The sequence below is a fragment of the Paramormyrops kingsleyae genome, chromosome 8, assembly GCF_048594095.1.
Source record: "Paramormyrops kingsleyae isolate MSU_618 chromosome 8, PKINGS_0.4, whole genome shotgun sequence".
NCBI lineage: Eukaryota > Metazoa > Chordata > Actinopteri > Osteoglossiformes > Mormyridae > Paramormyrops > Paramormyrops kingsleyae.
The window spans coordinates 26,985,063-27,003,277 of NC_132804.1; the positions used below are offsets into that span (position 1 = coordinate 26,985,063).

At 39.6% G+C, this 18,215-nt stretch overlaps 1 protein-coding gene across 1 annotated transcript in view; it reads right to left on the reverse strand.

The window, feature by feature from the left end:
• Positions 1 to 9,829: 9,829 nt before the first annotated feature.
• slc6a11b (solute carrier family 6 member 11b) overlaps positions 9,830 to 18,215 on the reverse strand; it is a 29,974-nt gene continuing 21,588 nt past the window's right edge. The window contains exons 11-15 of the mRNA XM_023799660.2: positions 18,051 to 18,188; positions 15,677 to 15,779; positions 15,191 to 15,291; positions 13,236 to 13,406; positions 9,830 to 11,621 (exon numbers count right to left, since the gene is read on the reverse strand). Of these exons, the coding sequence (XP_023655428.1) occupies positions 11,469 to 11,621; positions 13,236 to 13,406; positions 15,191 to 15,291; positions 15,677 to 15,779; positions 18,051 to 18,188 (666 nt within the window). The 3' untranslated portion in view covers positions 9,830 to 11,468. The remainder of the gene's footprint in view (positions 11,622 to 13,235; positions 13,407 to 15,190; positions 15,292 to 15,676; positions 15,780 to 18,050; positions 18,189 to 18,215) is intronic.

The window sequence follows — 18,215 nt, forward strand, 5'->3', positions numbered from 1 at the left end:
CTTTGATTTGCTGTGACCCGAATTCGAAGTTTAGTTAGGAAAAAATCTAAATATTGTGGTATGTCATGTATTTGTATGCCTTTGCAATAAAAAAATATTCTAATTATGATGCAGGGATACTTGAAGGCACGATGATACCAGCAAATAAAACCAGTGATGCTCTTGGTTCATAGGAAAAGAAGAGAGTTGAAATCATTTAAGGCACGTAACATATATTAATGACTGATATCTATTTTTTCTTCAGTGCCAGGCAGGTGTGCTGCAACATATGATAAGTCTTCATAACTGGGCTCATAGGACATAATAGTCCTTGACTCTGCCAGTCCGATGTCCATCTATAGCTTCTCCTAAGCTTCCCTGATGCATTGGGTACCTTCCTGAAACACTCCCCTACAGTGGTTGGCCATTGTGGTGACTCCAGAGACTCTACATGTAATATTTGTAGTCGGCAATCGTCAGCTCTGCAGACTCTCTGTACTGCCCAAGACCATTATGCTTTTTTGGAAGTAATGCTTTTAATCTTCACAACAATTTTCCTTAATGTCAACTACAATACTGCATTAATATGCACAGGCAGCTCTCTTGTACTGTACATTATGTGGCTTAGTGCTCTTGAATACATTTGACTTTTGTAGTATTTTTACCATGATGTTAAGCAGAGGTGTAATTTGACAGCAATGCACTTTTTTAATTGTTGGATTTTGGTTGGACTTCAAAGACACTCAGGGTCCCACCTCAGGAGAGACCATCTGCTGCCCTTCACAGTGAGCAGCAGTAAGCCAATCAGAACTTCTGTTTTGTAGTTGGTCTGTTTCAGGGTTCTTCAAATCTGGACCTCGATTTCAAATCCAGGCCGTATTTTCAGTTCTCCCAAGTATTTTGTTTAATATTGACTGATTCTGATTGGCCAGAGGCTTCACATCTGGCTCACAGATGAAGGAAAGCTGGAAAATCAGCAGTGCTCAGACCTTGAGGACCATGATTCGAATAGCCCCGGTCTATGTTTGTCTCTATATAGAATTTTTATGTATTTTTGTATTTGGTAACACTTTACTTAAAGCACCCATGTGTAATGCATCATAGGTACCTTCATAATGCATTATAATGCTTTCATAAAGTAATATACACACAGTTATAACTATTAATAAAAAGGCATAGCACATTACAGCCCATGTTTATTATGCATTATGAATATGAAGCTTTCCGCTATAATACACTATAAATACCTTCATAATACATTATAATGGCTTATAATGCAGGCAGTGGTGGCTTGACGGTTAAGTAGGCGCACTTGTAATTGAAAAATTGCAGGTTCTAATCCCCGACCAGCAAGGCACCACTGAGGTACCCCCAAGCACTGCTCCCCGGACGCTGAATTAGCTGCCCCCTGCTATGTCACGATGTCACATATGAGTTAAATGCAGAGGACACATTTCGTTGTTGCGCACTGTGTGCTGTGGTGTGTTGACACTGATCACCTAATTCTACTGACAATTATAATGTATTATGAAGGTATCTGTAGTGCATAATACATTATAGTTGATGTAGTTGATGAGAGCTTCATAGAGCATTCATAATACACAACAAACATGGCCGTAATGTGTTATGCCCTTTTATTAATAATTATAGCCATGTTTCTAATACTTTACGAATGCATTATTATGCATTATGAAGGTATTTATAATGCATTACAGTATGATGACTGCTTTAAGTAAAGTCTTACCTAGTACTTTATTTTTTTGTGTTTGGCATACAAATGCTACGGTATGTGTAGTCACTGGGAATATTAGTTTTTAAATGATGCCTTAGAGGACTTAGAACTATAAAATAGTAATCTATACAATAATGATAAAAGTAATAACAGAATCTCACCACATGTCCATTTACAGTGAGTGATAACTCAGGATTCTAGGAATCACATCTATCAAAGGGAAAAAATTGGTCAACTTGAAATCATTGCTCCAATTCCTTATAGCAGGGAATTGGAAAATTGATGGATGGCATGTCCATAATATTATTGTTATGGCATATTGGCTTATGAAGGTCAACACACATGCCATGAAACAACAGTCACTTCATTGCTGGCGGTGATGAAATCTTCCCATGGAAATGAGAGTGATATCTAATTTCTGTCTAATTTCTGAAACTATTTAGTTACACCCACAGATCCCATCATATCTATCCAAAAATTGGAAAGCAGACCCCCCCCCCTTTTAAGGTTGGTTCCTCACGTACCATTTTCTTCTTTGATCCATTAAAGTTCTGCAAAGTGGAAAAATCGTAATTTTGGGAAAAGAAAAGCTTAGAGTCAAAGGGCAGGCAACAGGTTTTTGAGAATCAGGGGAATATACTGTAGTGTATGGAGGCTCAGCTAGGGGCAGGGGTGTAAGAGGGCATGAATTCCCCAATGCAGTGTTTGCCAAACTGGTCCTCGGAGACCCACAGCCATTCCATATTTTTGCTCCCTCCCAGCTCCCTGCCAGACAGCCCACATTTTTGCTCTGGAATCTGGGAGGGAATAAGAATGTGGACTGTCTGTGGGTCCCCAAGATCCAGATTAGGAAACACTATCCTAGCAGATTCAGGGGGGGCGGTACATAATAGGGAACCTTAAATATGTCAAATTATGCGAATAATCCAAGCAGATTCAGGAGGCCCAAGGTGACAATTTGTCAGGGAGCCTGATCAGGAGTAAGCTTCACCATTCATGTTAAACTTGCAATGGATAGCCTGTATGATCTTGTTGATGTTTACTAGAACATTCTTTGGATGGATGGAGTCACAACCTAAATGCTCTGATGACAATCTCTGGAGATGCCTGCTACCAAAATAATACTATCCCAGTGGAAAAGCAGAGTGGCATAAGTTATATAATTAGGGCCTGCTATTAAATGAACCAGGCAATTTGCTATTATTGAAAGAGCCACAGATTTAGAATCAAAACAAAACAGAGGACAATGTCCTGCATCCTTGAGCCGAAGCATGATGATAACCTTGAATGTTTCTCCATGTGAATCAATATACAGACCTCAGCACAATAGAGGACTTGTGACAAAGATTGAGTTGCCCGCTCATGCAAGACGGGCCACAGGCATAGAGCAGCCGAAGCTGGTCTTTCAGCAACAATGGAGAGGAATTCTTCAAAGAAGATGTGAGACGGTGATTAGCAACCACAGAAAATATTTGATTGCACTCTTCGCTGATAAAGGATGTGCCCCAGCTTATTAAAATAACTAACTTCTGCAAGCAATAGCTTTTTATTTTATGAAAGATGAAGGTTTTGCAATGTTTATGTTTAAGGAACATTTTAGATTGTGGGTATGCAGGTAATTGATTTGACTTTATCAACTGATGAACAATGTGATTTAGGAACTGCAACTGAAACAGATTCTCATTTCTGCTAGGAAATAAAACCCAGAATCCTCTGTATTCAACGCTCTCCTCTCCCCCTGAGCCGTGGAACGAGGTCTCTCCATTTTCTTTGTGTTCATTTTTTCATTATGTAGTAGATTGCCTTGTTACCCTGTGCTCCAGTATTGTACTGTTACTATAGAAACCAGAGCAGATAATACTCACAGTGAGCTGTAGTAGAGGTCCGAATGCATAGATAAGCTTCCCAAAACAATGTAGTAAATATTCAATATAGAACCATCATTAAAACTTGTAACATCTGACTGATTGAAATTATGGATTTAAATGTCTAAAAAAACTTTATGGTGAGAAAGCAGTGATTTGAACCATATTAATAATTTGTGAGAAAAAGTTTGCGAACCCTTTGGCATTATGTACATGAATGGCCCGAAGAATGTGATCTTAACAACACAAACATTTAGCATTGTTATTTCATTAGTGAACAAACTGTTTAAACAATCACTGAGAAAGTATGTGGACCCTTATAGATCATAACTAGTAGAATCTCTTTAATTGGCAATAAGTTCAAACAAATTGTTTGTGTAGCTGCTGGTCAGATCGCTGTAACAGTTAGCAAGTAGTTTGGTCTAATGTCTCAACAAATCTGCTTCAATTCTTTCCTCATTGAACATAATGATTTACACCTATGTTTAGGATCCTTGTCATGCCGATCCAACTTCTTTTGACGTTTTTGATCACATATAAGAACATAAGAACATAAGAACTATACAAACGAGAGGAGGCCATTCGGCCCATCGAGCTCGCTTGGGGAGAACTTAACTAATAGCTCAGAGTTGTTAAAATCTTATCTAGCTCTGATTTAAAGGAACCCAAGGATTCAGCTTGCACTACGTTATCAGGAAGACTATTCCATACTCTGACTACACGCTGTGTAAAGAAGTGCTTCCTTAAATCCAGTTTGAAATGTTCTCCCGCTAATTTCCACCTATGGCCACGAGTTCTTGTATTTGAACTAATGCTGAAGTAACTATTCGGTTGAACAGCATCCAAACCTGTTAGAATCTTATAGACCTGGATCATGTCCCCCCTCAGTCTCCTTTGCTTGAGGCTGAACAGATTTAGCTCAAATAACCTTTCCTCGTATGACATTCCTCTAAGACCAGGAATCATTCTTGTGGCCCTACGCTGCACCTTTTCTAAGGCCGCTATGTCCTTTTTAAGATATGGTGACCAAACCTGTACACAATATTCTAGGTGAGGTCTCACCAAGGAATTGTATAATCTTAGCATTACCTCCCTTGACTTAAACTCCACACACCTGGAGATGTACCCCAACATCCTATTGGCCTTTTTTATTGCTTCCCCACACTGGCGAGAATGAGACATGGAAGCATCAACATACACACCAAGGTCTTTCTCATAATCAGCTACCTTTATTTCAGTAGGTCCCATAAAATACCTGTACTTTATATTTCTGCTCCCTACATGGAGTACCTTACATTTGTCTATGTTAAATTTCATCTGCCAGGTGTCAGCCCAGTCACTAATTAAATTAAGATCCCGCTGTAGCTGCTGAGCCGCTAGTTCAGTATCTGCTACACCACCCACCTTGGTGTCATCTGCAAATTTCACCAGTTTACTGTATATATTGGTGTCTATATCATTTATGTAAATTAGGAACAAAAGTGGTCCTAAAATTGAACCCTGCGGTACCCCACTATGAACGCAGGCCCACTGTGACATCGAGCCTCTTATAACTACTCGCTGCTTCCTATCCGTTAACCAGTTATCAATCCAAGTCGCTACAGTTCCTAAAATACCTGTCGCTTTGAGTTTAAGTGAGAGCCTCTTGTGGGGAACAACATCAAAAGCCTTTTGGAAATCTAAATAGATGACATCATAGGCCTTCTTATCATCAACTTCCTGAGTAGCTTCCTCAAAAAACTCCAACAGATTTGTTAAACAGGATCTACCTCTCCTAAATCCATGCTGGCTATCCCTCAAAATGTTATTTGAGTCCAGGTAATCTACCATTTTCTCTTTGATTATAGCCTCCATAACTTTACCAGTTATACAAGTTAGACTGATTGGCCTATAGTTTGACAAATTACTTCTATCCCCTTTTTTGAAAATGGGCGTTATGTTGGCATGCTTCCAATCAGAAGGTACCACACCTTCAGATAAGGATTTTTGAAACAGTAATGTTAAGGGTCGGCAAATAATATCCCTCATCTCTTTTAACACTATAGGTAAGATGCCATCAGGGCCCTGTGATTTATTTATTTTGAGCTTAGCTAGGCTTTGCAAAACATCAGCTTCAGTTATATATATATTAGTTATAGACGATGTTGAATTAGTAATAAGAACTGGTAAGTTACTAGTGTCCTCGACAGTGAATACCCGTGCAAAACTATCATTGAACTCATTTACTATGTCAATGTCGTTTTCAATTATAAGACCCTTACTATCCTGCAGATTAGTAATTTCAGCTTTTAGAGCTCTTTTAGAGTTAAAATACTGGAAGAAACTTTTAACGTCATCCTTAGCCTCCAATGCGATCTTCCTTTCGACATTCCTTTTAGCTCGTCTAATGTCATTTTTTAATTCAGCCTGTAGATTTAGATACTCTTGCTTTATTATGTCATCATCAGTTATTTTCCATCTCTGGAACAAAGCCCTTTTCCTCCTTACTTTATACTTTATGTCCCTATTAAACCACCTAGGTTGCAATTTCCTAGATTTATTCTTGCTAGAAACAGGTATGAAGTCCTCTTGTACTTGCAATAATGTGCTTTTAAAAAATTCCCATGCCTCTTCAACAGTTTTGTTATTTAACTCCATCCAGTTCACGGTTTCTAGTTTTAATCTCATACAATTGATTGTAGTCAGATTGCTCTGAGATTCTGCTGTAGAATTTTCTGGAGCAACTTAGAATTCCTTGGTCCCTCAGTGACTGTAAGCCATCCCATCCCCAAAGCAGTAAAACAGTCTCATGCCATCATGCTTCACAGCTAGGATGAGGTTTTGGTGTTGGTAGGCAGTGTTTTCTTTTCTTCCAATATGATGGTGTGTAAATTTACCACAAAGTTCAACTTTTGCTTAATTTGTAGACAAAACATTGTTCCAGTACTGCTGGGGGACTCTTTAGTAAACTTGAGATGAGATGATTTTTGAAGAACAGCAGTTCCCTCCATCTTAACCTCAAACACTTATTTATTGTTTTTCTTTATATTACTCAAGACATCAGTGAGAGATCAAGTGAGAGAGATGTCTGCAGATCCTTAGCTGTCACCCTACAGCTCCTGTCATTTGTTTGAGGACAGATACAACCATACCTGAATTGATTAGAACAATACAATTATCATCTTTTCAAAAGGTCTTTCTCCTAAATGTCACTTTATCTAATACCTTAATTGTTTAAATCATTTGTTCAATAAACATATCACAATTTAAATTGTTGCTGTGAAGCCATTCAAGTACAAATTAAGATTATTCAAACAAACTGTAGACTGATTAATACACTTTAGCATCTTCAAAATATTATGCAGCCAATATTTTTTAATAAACCTGTTCTCTACCCAAATTTATGATTTGAGGGGAATAATACAAAGTAAGAGGGGTTTTTATTCCTTAACCTGGTGAGAATACTCTACCATCCACCCATTCACCTATTTTCTATACCTTTGTAGAGTCACATGGGACTAGAGCCTATTCCAGAAGCTATGGCCGCAAGACAGGGAATACCCCAGGCCAACCCATCGAGGGCACACACACACTTTCATCAGGAAATTCCACTTGAAACTAGAGACTGGAGTTTCTATAGCAACCTATTCAAATGGTTAGACGTCATTTATTTTTTGGATCTTTTAAAATATATGTATAATGTACATACTTTCAAGAGTAGTGTTTCATTAGAAAATTATGTAATAGAAAATATTCAAAACTGTGCTCCAGATAAAGTATTATATGTGCTGTTTTAATGATACTGCTTGCAGATGAAGGCAGGCCGATCACTTCAAACAATAATTTCATTTTTTGATTTTGGTGCCCCCTAGAGACGCATTAAGACATTGGGTATTGTGCAAACGAGCATGATTTTACAGCAGCTACTTGTGTGTGTTTTTTCCTGTTTATACAGTATATAATACCAATTACAAAATCCATTTGCAATGGTGGTATGATCAGTGGGCACAGTCTTGGAAACCTCAAATTGGAATCAAATTAGAGAGTCTTTTATAATTTTCTTTGTCACAAACCAAACCATTTTATTTGACCAATTTAGGGAATCGAGACTGGCCAGCATAGTATCTACATTAGTAGGCTCAGTGGAATTGGGAAAAAAAATCTAAATATTACTAAGGCAGAATACTGATAGGAGTCTCATATGAATTTCTAAATATTGAATCTTCTATGACATGATATAACTCAACACATATTTTAAATAAATTTTAAAAAATTACAATTTTGAAACATGCTGTTTTTGCTGTGCTATTGTAAAGTTGTACAACTGAATTTTGTATTAATAAAATATAATATACATGACAAATATCGATGCTTTAAAAATCTTTAAAAATCCAACAAATCAAGTGCAATTGTTACATTGTGGCATGTCAGGTTACAGCCAGGTACCCTAAAACTGTAATTAAATGACATGACCTTTTGCTGTCCATCAATGAAAGCCAGTCTATTTTAAAACCAACCATTCAACTATAAAGTAATCAATATGCTTCATTCGTAGTATGCAGTCCGAATCAATTCTATCTTGCTTTTGTTTTGGACATCGCGGGACATATTGATTAAAACTAAGCAATTCAGTCAAGCATAATTTCCATTATAAGTGAGCCTCTATCACTCACCATCTATTCACTTTGAACGAATATACAGTACAATACTTTACAAAATTACAAAATATTTGATTCAATAAGAAGCATATGGTGAGGAATTATTATTAATAATGAAAATCATAATAAAAGCAAAGAATGCTTTTTAAAAAGTTTCGTATGATATTTTTCTGAAAATTACAAAAAGTAAGGAGTACTAAAGATTACTTTTTAGATGAAGGGACCAAATAACGGTATTTAATCAAATAAAACGAATAACATATGAAACAAAATGGTTAGAGAACGAGGGTACTTGCAGTTTCATCTAGTGCATGTTGTTTTTCCATGGTTATTTAATTTAAACGTAATTGCAATACAAATAAATAAATGAAAAAAAAATCTTAAAACATTTTTTTATTAAAAATGGAACCATCTCTCTTCTTAACAGTATTAGTAAGCAATGAAACAAATGACTACAAAAGAGCGGCTGTTGCGTCACGTGTCTTTTGGCTGGCGGTCACATGACATCGCACAGCCTACAGCCTGCTCTAGAGCTGCTATGGTTTTCAAGATGCCTATCTGAGTTTAAATCATCTTCCTCCAGCCCACGTCTATAAATAGGATTTTCTTATCAAACTGTATTCTCGGACTGCATTTTTTCCACCTCCCCCGTCCTCTTTGGTCTTAGCTCGGCCCAGAGAGCAATCATACTCTCAAAGCGATTTTGAGTCCGTGAACCCGGTGGTGCCGATGCAGAGCGTCTCCGCTTCCGTGAACCGCTTATCGGCTCCGCTAGCCGTCATTTGCATGCCATTAGAGCCCCGCCGCTCCCCGCCTTTCCGATGGAGCGCTGAGGAGGAGGCTCCGGCGCTTTGATTGCCTTGTACAATAATACCAGCGCATACGCTAGCTCTGTTCCCTTTCCCATGCTCCTATAGTGTATTGTCGACACCGCACGCAAAAAAAGACAAGTAAAGAGCAATAAAGCCTAACAGGAATGCTGGTAGGCAAGGAACTATGCCATTTTGCAGCCTAATTACATCACGAATACATCACAATAGACAAATGTCAGTCATAAGTCCGCTTGTAATGTTAATATTTAAATTCAAAATACAGAATAGATAGGGTGTATGCATAGGCAAATTCTACAGATTTACTGTGTGTATTTCTGTACTGTTTCAGAATGCACCGCATATACTTCTGTTTCCGTTTTTAGGTCCTGAAGATTATGAAACCATCACATTGTATCTAGGTTGTCATCATCTTTGGGCGATGTCGGGATTCTGGGTGGCGTGGCAGTATTAGCTGCTCCTCAGGGCACCGCTCATCCACATTTAAATGTGACATGGCAAATCAGCCATGCCTTTCCTACTCACTGCAGGCTAAAGACCTTCACTGGCAAAAATTCCGACAAGCTCTTTTGAAGGGCCTTCTGCCCTGAAGTATTGGCACTGTTGATCAAACCGCAAATCACATTTATTCTGTTTTCCTGTCTATATTTGTGAAAATGGGCAGAAAAAACTATAATTTTCAAAATCTGAGTCAACGTGTGTAGTTATTTCCTGTCACTCACCAATCTTCCATTCTTGTTTTCTCTCTCTGTTAGGTAAGCAAAAATGAGCGACTGAATACTAACATCCTTTTTAATATTTATTTTCAAAAATGAGTAAACAGACAATAAAATCTTGTGCCCTGTGAATACCAAAATCTGTGTAAAACAGTACTTACAACATTTTCATTATACTGCTAAAACTTCAAAAGGACAAATTGTTGTACAACATAGCAAAAGTCTTCACAGAAATGTGGATATCTTTTACATGTTTTCTCAAGAAATAGTACACAGACTAACAAGATTGAAAAATATACATCTATCAAAAATGTTAATTGTCAGTTAAATGTGCACGTGTAACTAGCACAAACTTGAGTAGTGATGCATGATGGTACAGACCACACCAAAGGAGCATGCATGTGTACAGAGTCCACAGGTCCATGACTGTTTAGCAGCAGCAATAACAGTAGCACACAAACAGAATGCGGGTGGAGAGTTAGGGAGCTTCGAGATGCAGCCAGCCTCAGTCTGGCTTTTGAACCGAAAGCCATGACCACCAAGCTAGGGCCCGCAAACAGGTACCGCTAAACCCACCGACCTGGTGTCACACAAATGCCGCCCTCCAGGCACCCAGGTCCATACATGTGTGACGCTACTACAATGTAAACTCCATGTTAGACATTGACACTGTATAGGTGGGGTGGTTGGGTGGTAGAGACACGTGGATCTTAGACATGTGCAGGACTGTATTTTGATTCACAGCTACAGCAGATAACGTAACGATAAATCCCTCCCCCCACCTCTGTCCTCTTTCTGTCACACTTGATTAAACTCAGTTTAATCACTGTGAAATAACAGAATTCTATGCCTTTGGAAGAAAAAAAAAAGAAAACCTAGGAAAAAATAATACTTTCGTAAACTCGCCCCGCGAGTTGCGAAGTGACTCAAAGTAGGAACAGGAAGTGTGGGAGGTGGGATCATCTGATTGACAAAATTAGGCTTTGACATCCACGATGAGTGGGGTATCATGTCTTATCAAACACAAGTAATTTAACCAACATTCCACTGGCTTTAACGCACTGGCTTAAGACCAGGCAGTGACTGACTACAGTATGTGATACTACAGATTAGCCCCACCCACTCTGGGTCTCCGAGCCTCATTCCTTACATTACATGTGATTATTATGACCGGGGCCAGAGTGAAGAGCCCTCCTGCTCGATAACAGCAAGGATGGGATGCTCGCTCAACCCGTAGACATACATTACAATTTGGGATGGTCGAAGTTATCCTAGACATTAGAAACATACCTATACATCACTTTGCCAAAACAAGTCCAAGTATAAAAGTTTTACAGCACATTATACATTGGTGTCCTTCTAACAGTAAACATTTACTACTGTCACAAAGTTTGACTAAATACTATCAGGTCTGAGCAGTTTATATTTTTATATATTTGTAACATTAAGAGAGTAGATTTTACTTATTATGTAATGTTGACCTAAAATGAACCGGTTAATGAAGTTTGTGCAAAATAAGCGAGCCTCTATAATTATGACCTTTTCTGCTTCTTTACAGAGTAAGAACACACAATGGAATTTGTTCCTACTGTCGTCTGTTTTTCGTCAGTGTCCTTGATGGTTGCGGTCACTTCCGTGGCATGTTGTGACGTGGCATGGTGTGACGTGGCATGGTGTGGCATGGCGCGGCCAAGTTTGCCCATGGCCGCTCAGAAGTGTGTCTCCTTTTCTGTGATGGTGGCGATGTTTCCGTCGCCCTTTAGTTTGGCGTCACAGTCATTGACGGCGTATGGACTCAAACTGCCTCCCAGCTTTCCCCTCATCTTCAGGTCTGGGCTGGGCGTGGTCAGCTTCTTGATTCTCTGCCGGGTGAAAGAGTTCAAACGCGTGTGACTACACAGAAACTGGGGAAACGAGCAAGGAGCTTTGACTGCAACCAACATAGCAAATCCATCCATCCATCCATCCGTTTTCTATAATTGCTTGTCCTATGCAGGGTCCCTGGGGTTTGGAGCCTATCCCAGGATGGAGCACCAACCCTTCACAGCAAAAGAAGCTTACGACACTTGGTATTCTCAGGTATTCCATTCTAGGACTAACAAGGCCCAACGCTGCTTAGCTAGACGACAAATCAAGATGCTTTACTTCAGTTAAATATCTAGTTAGAAGACTATGACAACCACTATATCATTTGTGCTCAGATTCCTCTACGGTAATCCACACATAGAAAAATAGTTTCATTAAAAGCAATCTAAATCATTGCATTAACAGTAAACAGAAATTAATCAATAAAGAATAAACAGCATTCTCACAGCTGACCTTGTCACAAGCCAAATAGTCTCAGAGGACAATGCATTCTGACAAATACATTTGATTCTCTGTTAGCAAACCCCTTGTCTCACCCTGCTGTTTAGGACACTTCCCAGTTCCCCTGCGAGCAGAGATTACCAACCCAAAATCAACCTATACAAATTACAATTCCAGAGGCATTCACAGATTACATAACGTCTTGTCACGGGAGAAGCTACAGCAGCAGAGTAATTACAAGACGTATTATGCTTTCCGGAAATACTGTGGCAAAAAGCATTATGATGTGCTAAAAACCCTAACCCCACAGCATCAGCCCGGCTGAGCTCCCCTGCCATTCGCAGTGGAACCTTTTACCATAGAAATACGAAAGACCTTATTTAAGAGGCACATCAGGATTTTCTGATCAGTGTACCAGACAGAGATTTCCAGAACTGAACATTCCATAAAAACTTTTAACTGCTCACAGCATTTTTCAAAAGGTCACATTCTCTTCATAACATCACCGAATTTCTTGCAACGGATGCATAAAATGAAATATCAAAAGAATTCGTGTGCAATGATAATGCTATTTCTTTCTGACTAAGCCTGCGTGTGTGTGTGTGTGTGTGTGTGTGTGTGTGTGTGTCTGGATTATGTTTATATTGTATTGTGAGAACCATACAGTATGTACCCCACCTGTTACTTTGACATTGCATGAACCAATTTTCAGGTCCCCACAAAAATTTATCAATGCAATCAAAAAACAAAAAATGCCAAAAGTCTTATATTTTGTTTTGTTACTTATGGTTAGGGCTAGTTAGGGGTTAAAGTCGTCATGTTGGGATAATCGTTTTCCCCACAGAAATGAATGAAGAGTCCCCACAAAGATAGAATTACACACCTTTGTGTGTGTGTGTGTGTGTGTGTGTGAGAGAGAGAGAGAGAGAGAGAGAGAGAGATTGCATGTTCTCCCCATGTCATGTGGATTTCCTCACATGCCCCAGTATTCCCGGCATTCCAAAAACATGCAGCTTGGTGTTCTGTATCTTACAATTGCCCACAGTGTGTGTGTAGATGACTTGTGATGGACTGGCATCCACCCTTTAGTTAGAAAGAATGAGACTAATTTGCAATACAGAACAAGACTGAATGCTTATTTAACAGTGGAGGACGATTCCCTGTTTTACCTCTTTAAAGGTTCCTTCTGTTTTCCAGATCTTAAAGGCGGCCCAAAGGGGAATGCAGACCATGGAGGAGAGGGCCATCATCCAGCCTATACCATAGCCCCAGTCTGGGTATGTGTATACGTTGTTGTACTTCAGGGGCTTGTACTTGATCAAGAAGAACAGGAAGATCCCCTAGAAAGACAAAAGAATAAATATAAGTATGACACAAGTGCAATCCGCTAAGGATACCTGGGAAAAAGAGATTCTGGCAGGACCTGAGTCGGGATGACATGACATTATGATGGGGAGAGGGGGCGTGGCGGATCACAGGGTGGCTCCACATCGCCAGCGTAGTGGGGCTCCAATCCCATTCCCACTCTGTGTTCACGCCCCATGTCACATACAGTACAGCCGCGGAAAAAATTAAGAGCCCACAACACAATTTTTTGTTTCACTCATTTCTCAATTTATGGGTGTGTGCCTGTGAATAATATATATTATTTTGGAAACTGCAGTCTGGTTCTTCTCTGTTCCTCATTAATGAAGGGCTTCTTCCTTGCTTTATGGGACTTCAGTCCTGCTTTTAGTCACCTGATATGAACTGTCCTAGCAGTGCACTTCACACCTGCACTTAATGTTTGCCATTCCTTTTGAAGGTCACTTGACGTCATCCTACCATCTCTGATAAGTTAACGGTCATCTCTGGCATTAGAAAGTCGCTTCCGCTCTCTACCTGGCTGGTTCCTGGTCGTTCCCAGTGTCTCCTGCTTCACCTTATTCTTGTGTACTGCTGTCTTAGAAATTTTGAACCTGGAAGGATCCTGCTGCTCAGCGTAGCTCCTGCCAGCAGAACCAGGATTAAACCAGGATTTTAAAATATAGAGTGGTCTTTTTTCCTGCAGCTGTAACTACAGTTTCCTGCCACAGTCCAAACACTCATGGGAGTTTTACTTACATAAAAGTGTTCTGAGGGCAGAATGATAAATGATTCATGGTTCACATAACGAACCAATCAGACTGCAGAGGAGGTGGGTCCAAGCAATTAGAGGAGGTGGTACCAACCAATCAGATGTCCCGCCTCCTGTAGTTGTTTGGACCCACTTCCTCTTCAGTCTGATTGGTTACAGTATCTCTCAGAACCAATAATTTTTTGTTCTGCCCTCAGAACATTTTTGTAGAACTCACACAATCAGTCCAAATGCTTACAGTTAGATGAAATGGTGTCTCAAATTGCCCATATGGGGTGCATGATTAAAATTAAACTTATGCACTATTTCAACAAATGTGAGTACAGGTAGAGTGGAACACTTCTATTCACAAATTCTCTCTTGCTGTCCTTTGAGACCTAAACACACTCACACAGATGAGAGCAAAGCTAGGGTTCAGATCAGGCATTTTCCCAGCACCCCTAGAGCACTGCAGGGGCTTAAGGGCCTTACTCGATCAGGGATGTGACTTCCTAGGTTCGAACCAACAATCCTCCAGTAACAGGCGCCGAGGCCTAACCCACTGAGCCACGGACTGCCCCCAACTGTATGCATGTATCCTGTGATGAGCTGGAATCCTGTCCAAAGTGCAGAGATGGACATTTCAGATCCAGAAAGTAAAAATCCAGACCAAGATTTTCTTCCAACCATCCAGCTGAGTCGCACAAGTTGAGTCACAGTCACACAGTACTCAACTGGTTAGTTGAAACAAAATCTTGGTCTGAATTTTTACTTTCTGGATCTGAAATGTCTGCCTCTGCCAAAGTGCATCCCAGATTTGTGCTGCCTGGGATAGGCTCCAGCTCCCCTCCCCCACAACCCTGCTCAGGCTAAGCAGCAGTTTATGGGTAATTGGAATTATTCATGGAATATCTTCGAGAATTTTGTTAAAGGCGAGCATCTTTGATCAGCAGAATTTGACAGGAATTCTGCATTCAATAACACACAGGCCTTGCATTATTATTGTTAAACGTAGCATGTGGAACTCACAGCACAGATGCCTGGGGTCAGGATCATCCAGCACCACTTGATGAAGAAGACTGGCTTGTGGCCAATCATGTCCTCGATATTAGTGTAGAATTTGTCACTACCTGCAATGAACCCATACATACACTTTCAGCAGTGCCTCAAAACTTGTAAACACACTGCAAACAGGGGAACAAATCTACTCAACTGTTACACATGACTGACACTTTGTTTCACACAATTTCAGTGCTTCAATTATTTCTATTTTTAATGCACCGGAAAAGGCTTTTATATCCTTTTATGAAAAGGAATATGTAATTGGGGTGTCTCTCCAGCAGGGGGCACAGTAAGAACAGCAATGGTCCTCGAAAAATTTAATTCTGTTTGTGATGTTCATTAGGATATAACCATAAATCTTAAGGTATGTTTCAGAGTAAACAGACAGTGTAAAATGCATAGAATGATAATTATTCTACAAAAACCGGAAATTCAAAACTACGCGTTACTTACCATATACCCAGCCAATGCATATGGACTCAAAGATGGCCACAAACAGTAAACACATCCCACTGGCTGCATAGGAATCAAACAGCTGGAACACATACATCCCACCCTGAGGATGGAGACAAAGTAAACAGTATGATCAGCTGACCACATCAGGACTGAAATATGGAACGATCTATATTGGTATATTAGGCAGGCATGAGAATTCTGTCTTGCATCTGGATCTGTTGTATACCTGTTAAGCTGCAGAAGCTGGATCACTAGGTAGTCCATGCAATATCATAAAGTGATTTGCATATGAGTCTTGATACAACTAAAATCTATCATTCCCTAAGAAATGATCTGATTTTTGCAGTTGCACTATTATTTGTTGACCAATACATATATTTTGAGATTACTTGATCAGTCTGGAAGGAAATTTTTGGAAACCTTGACATCTATGAAAAGGGTACGTTTGGGTTAAAATTTAATACAGTATGTTACTCCCTGAGAATGTTTTATGTTACCGAATTGTCTATACTAAATTGTGACACTAGGGGCACTGTAGTACAACTGAAGACAGAATGTACTCCACATATGTGCACAAACTATATCATGTATCTACAGTAAACTGCTTATTATCTGTATTCGCAAGCATTACCAGATGCATTAACATAATAAGGTTGTTCTGAGAGGAAAAAAAAACTTTTTTAATACTCTGTTTCAAACCATATTTTCATGCTAATGCCATTCTTTACTTTCCAGCAACACCACCCTAATATGTGGCCTTGGGGTTTATTTTGCAGTCTAACATACCATAATAAGAACATCTTGGTAATAAAACCTGGATGGAGCTCTTTCTTAACACTGCTACAATAAAAAGAGAATGCTGGGCTCTTCTAGAATACAGCCTGGTCAGTACAGCCAAATCACGCTTAGACTGGATAGTAACAGCAGGGATGATTTCAGCATGTGAATTGTGTCAATTGGGAAGTCCCACAGCAGTAGAATAAATAGACATTGTTCCGCTTGGGGAGGGCGGGATTTCAGTCAGCCAGTGCATCACAAATGGCTACTACTCAAGAGTCCTCCAGCGGCTGTGGTCTCCACTAGAGGGGGCTTAACGCAATGCCCTTTGCTTCCTGGAAGACACTGAAGTGTTTTTTGGATGGCAGAGTCTGATGTCAAATGGCAGAGGACTAGAAATAAGGTGATAATTTGACAAAAAATAAAATGAATGAAAAGGGGACTTGTTTAATGTGCATTCGACCCTTCACGTGGCATTTTAGATGGCTGTAACAAAAGCCAAATCAATCAAAATCTTTCCAAGAAGGCACCCGATTTGTACAATCATCACATAATGTAGTGAAATACATTATGGAGTATATGAGGTATTCAGTCTAGATCTTGTAGACTTAATTTAGATCTTGTACGGACAATGACAAGCATAACATCTGCTTCGCTAGGCATTCATAAGAATAACTTATTTTTATCTTGAGGAAGCTTATGCAATTCTTCACCCAGATTTCACCTGCTGTACTCACACAATTCATTAGTTTGCCAGCGTGTTCACATATAACTGCAAAGTCTATAAGTCCGCAGTAAGCCCTTACAGGCAATGCTTACATATTACCCGAGTCAGAATACATCCCCAGGGCCTCGCTTAGACATTTCTAAATTAAACAGAGAAGAAAATCTATCTTGGAATATGCTGACGATCAGCAAGAGGTGTTGGGAAAGCGAGCCTCTGTGCTTCAGGCATGAATGATGCTTTTCATGTCGGGAATGATAACCATTGTTATGAGCGCCCTCTTGTGTTCAGCATTGAGCGTAACATCTTCTGTAGGCCACAGCGAGGAAACTAACACCTTACATCGATTATTTTGGGAAGCTTCACTTCTCCAAAGCAGCACATTATATATTAAGTTATATATGTTTTTGTAGGTAATGTTAGAAAGCCACAGCGACGTGGATCAAGACAAAATTCTGCAGATTTAGTCAGCAGGAGCAAGTGTTAATATGTGATCAACAGCATGCAGAGCTAATGATTTCATAAAAAACGAACATCTAAGTTGATCGTCTGCGGTAGCCATCTTGGTTTTATCTTTCAGTTGCGTAAACGAATTGGCATTTAATTAATTAAATAGCACAAGAAATATGGCCGTAGCCACAATTTTTTAAATACTGAGGTCAAAAGTGTTAGCCCTTCCTAGGTGTGCCCATTAATGGATTGTGGTTATTGGAGTTGCAGAAAATACACCAAGGACTTGACCTCTGTGTCTTCAATGTTAGGTACAGGCATGACAAGAAATTATCAGGTATAATTGTAATTTATGGCTGACGTCTTTATGGTCATATGTGCGCATATGTCTATATCTAATCAGGAAAATGGAATTCTTACCTCTGTCAGCATAATCAGGCCGAGGAAATAGGAGATTATTGACATGCAAAGGATGAGAAGCTCTCGTCTGTACCCTCTCCTGAAGGTCTGAGGGTACATGTCCACTATGGCGGTCACCAAGCTTTCTACACAGACAAACTGTGCAAAACAAATATAGAAAAGAAG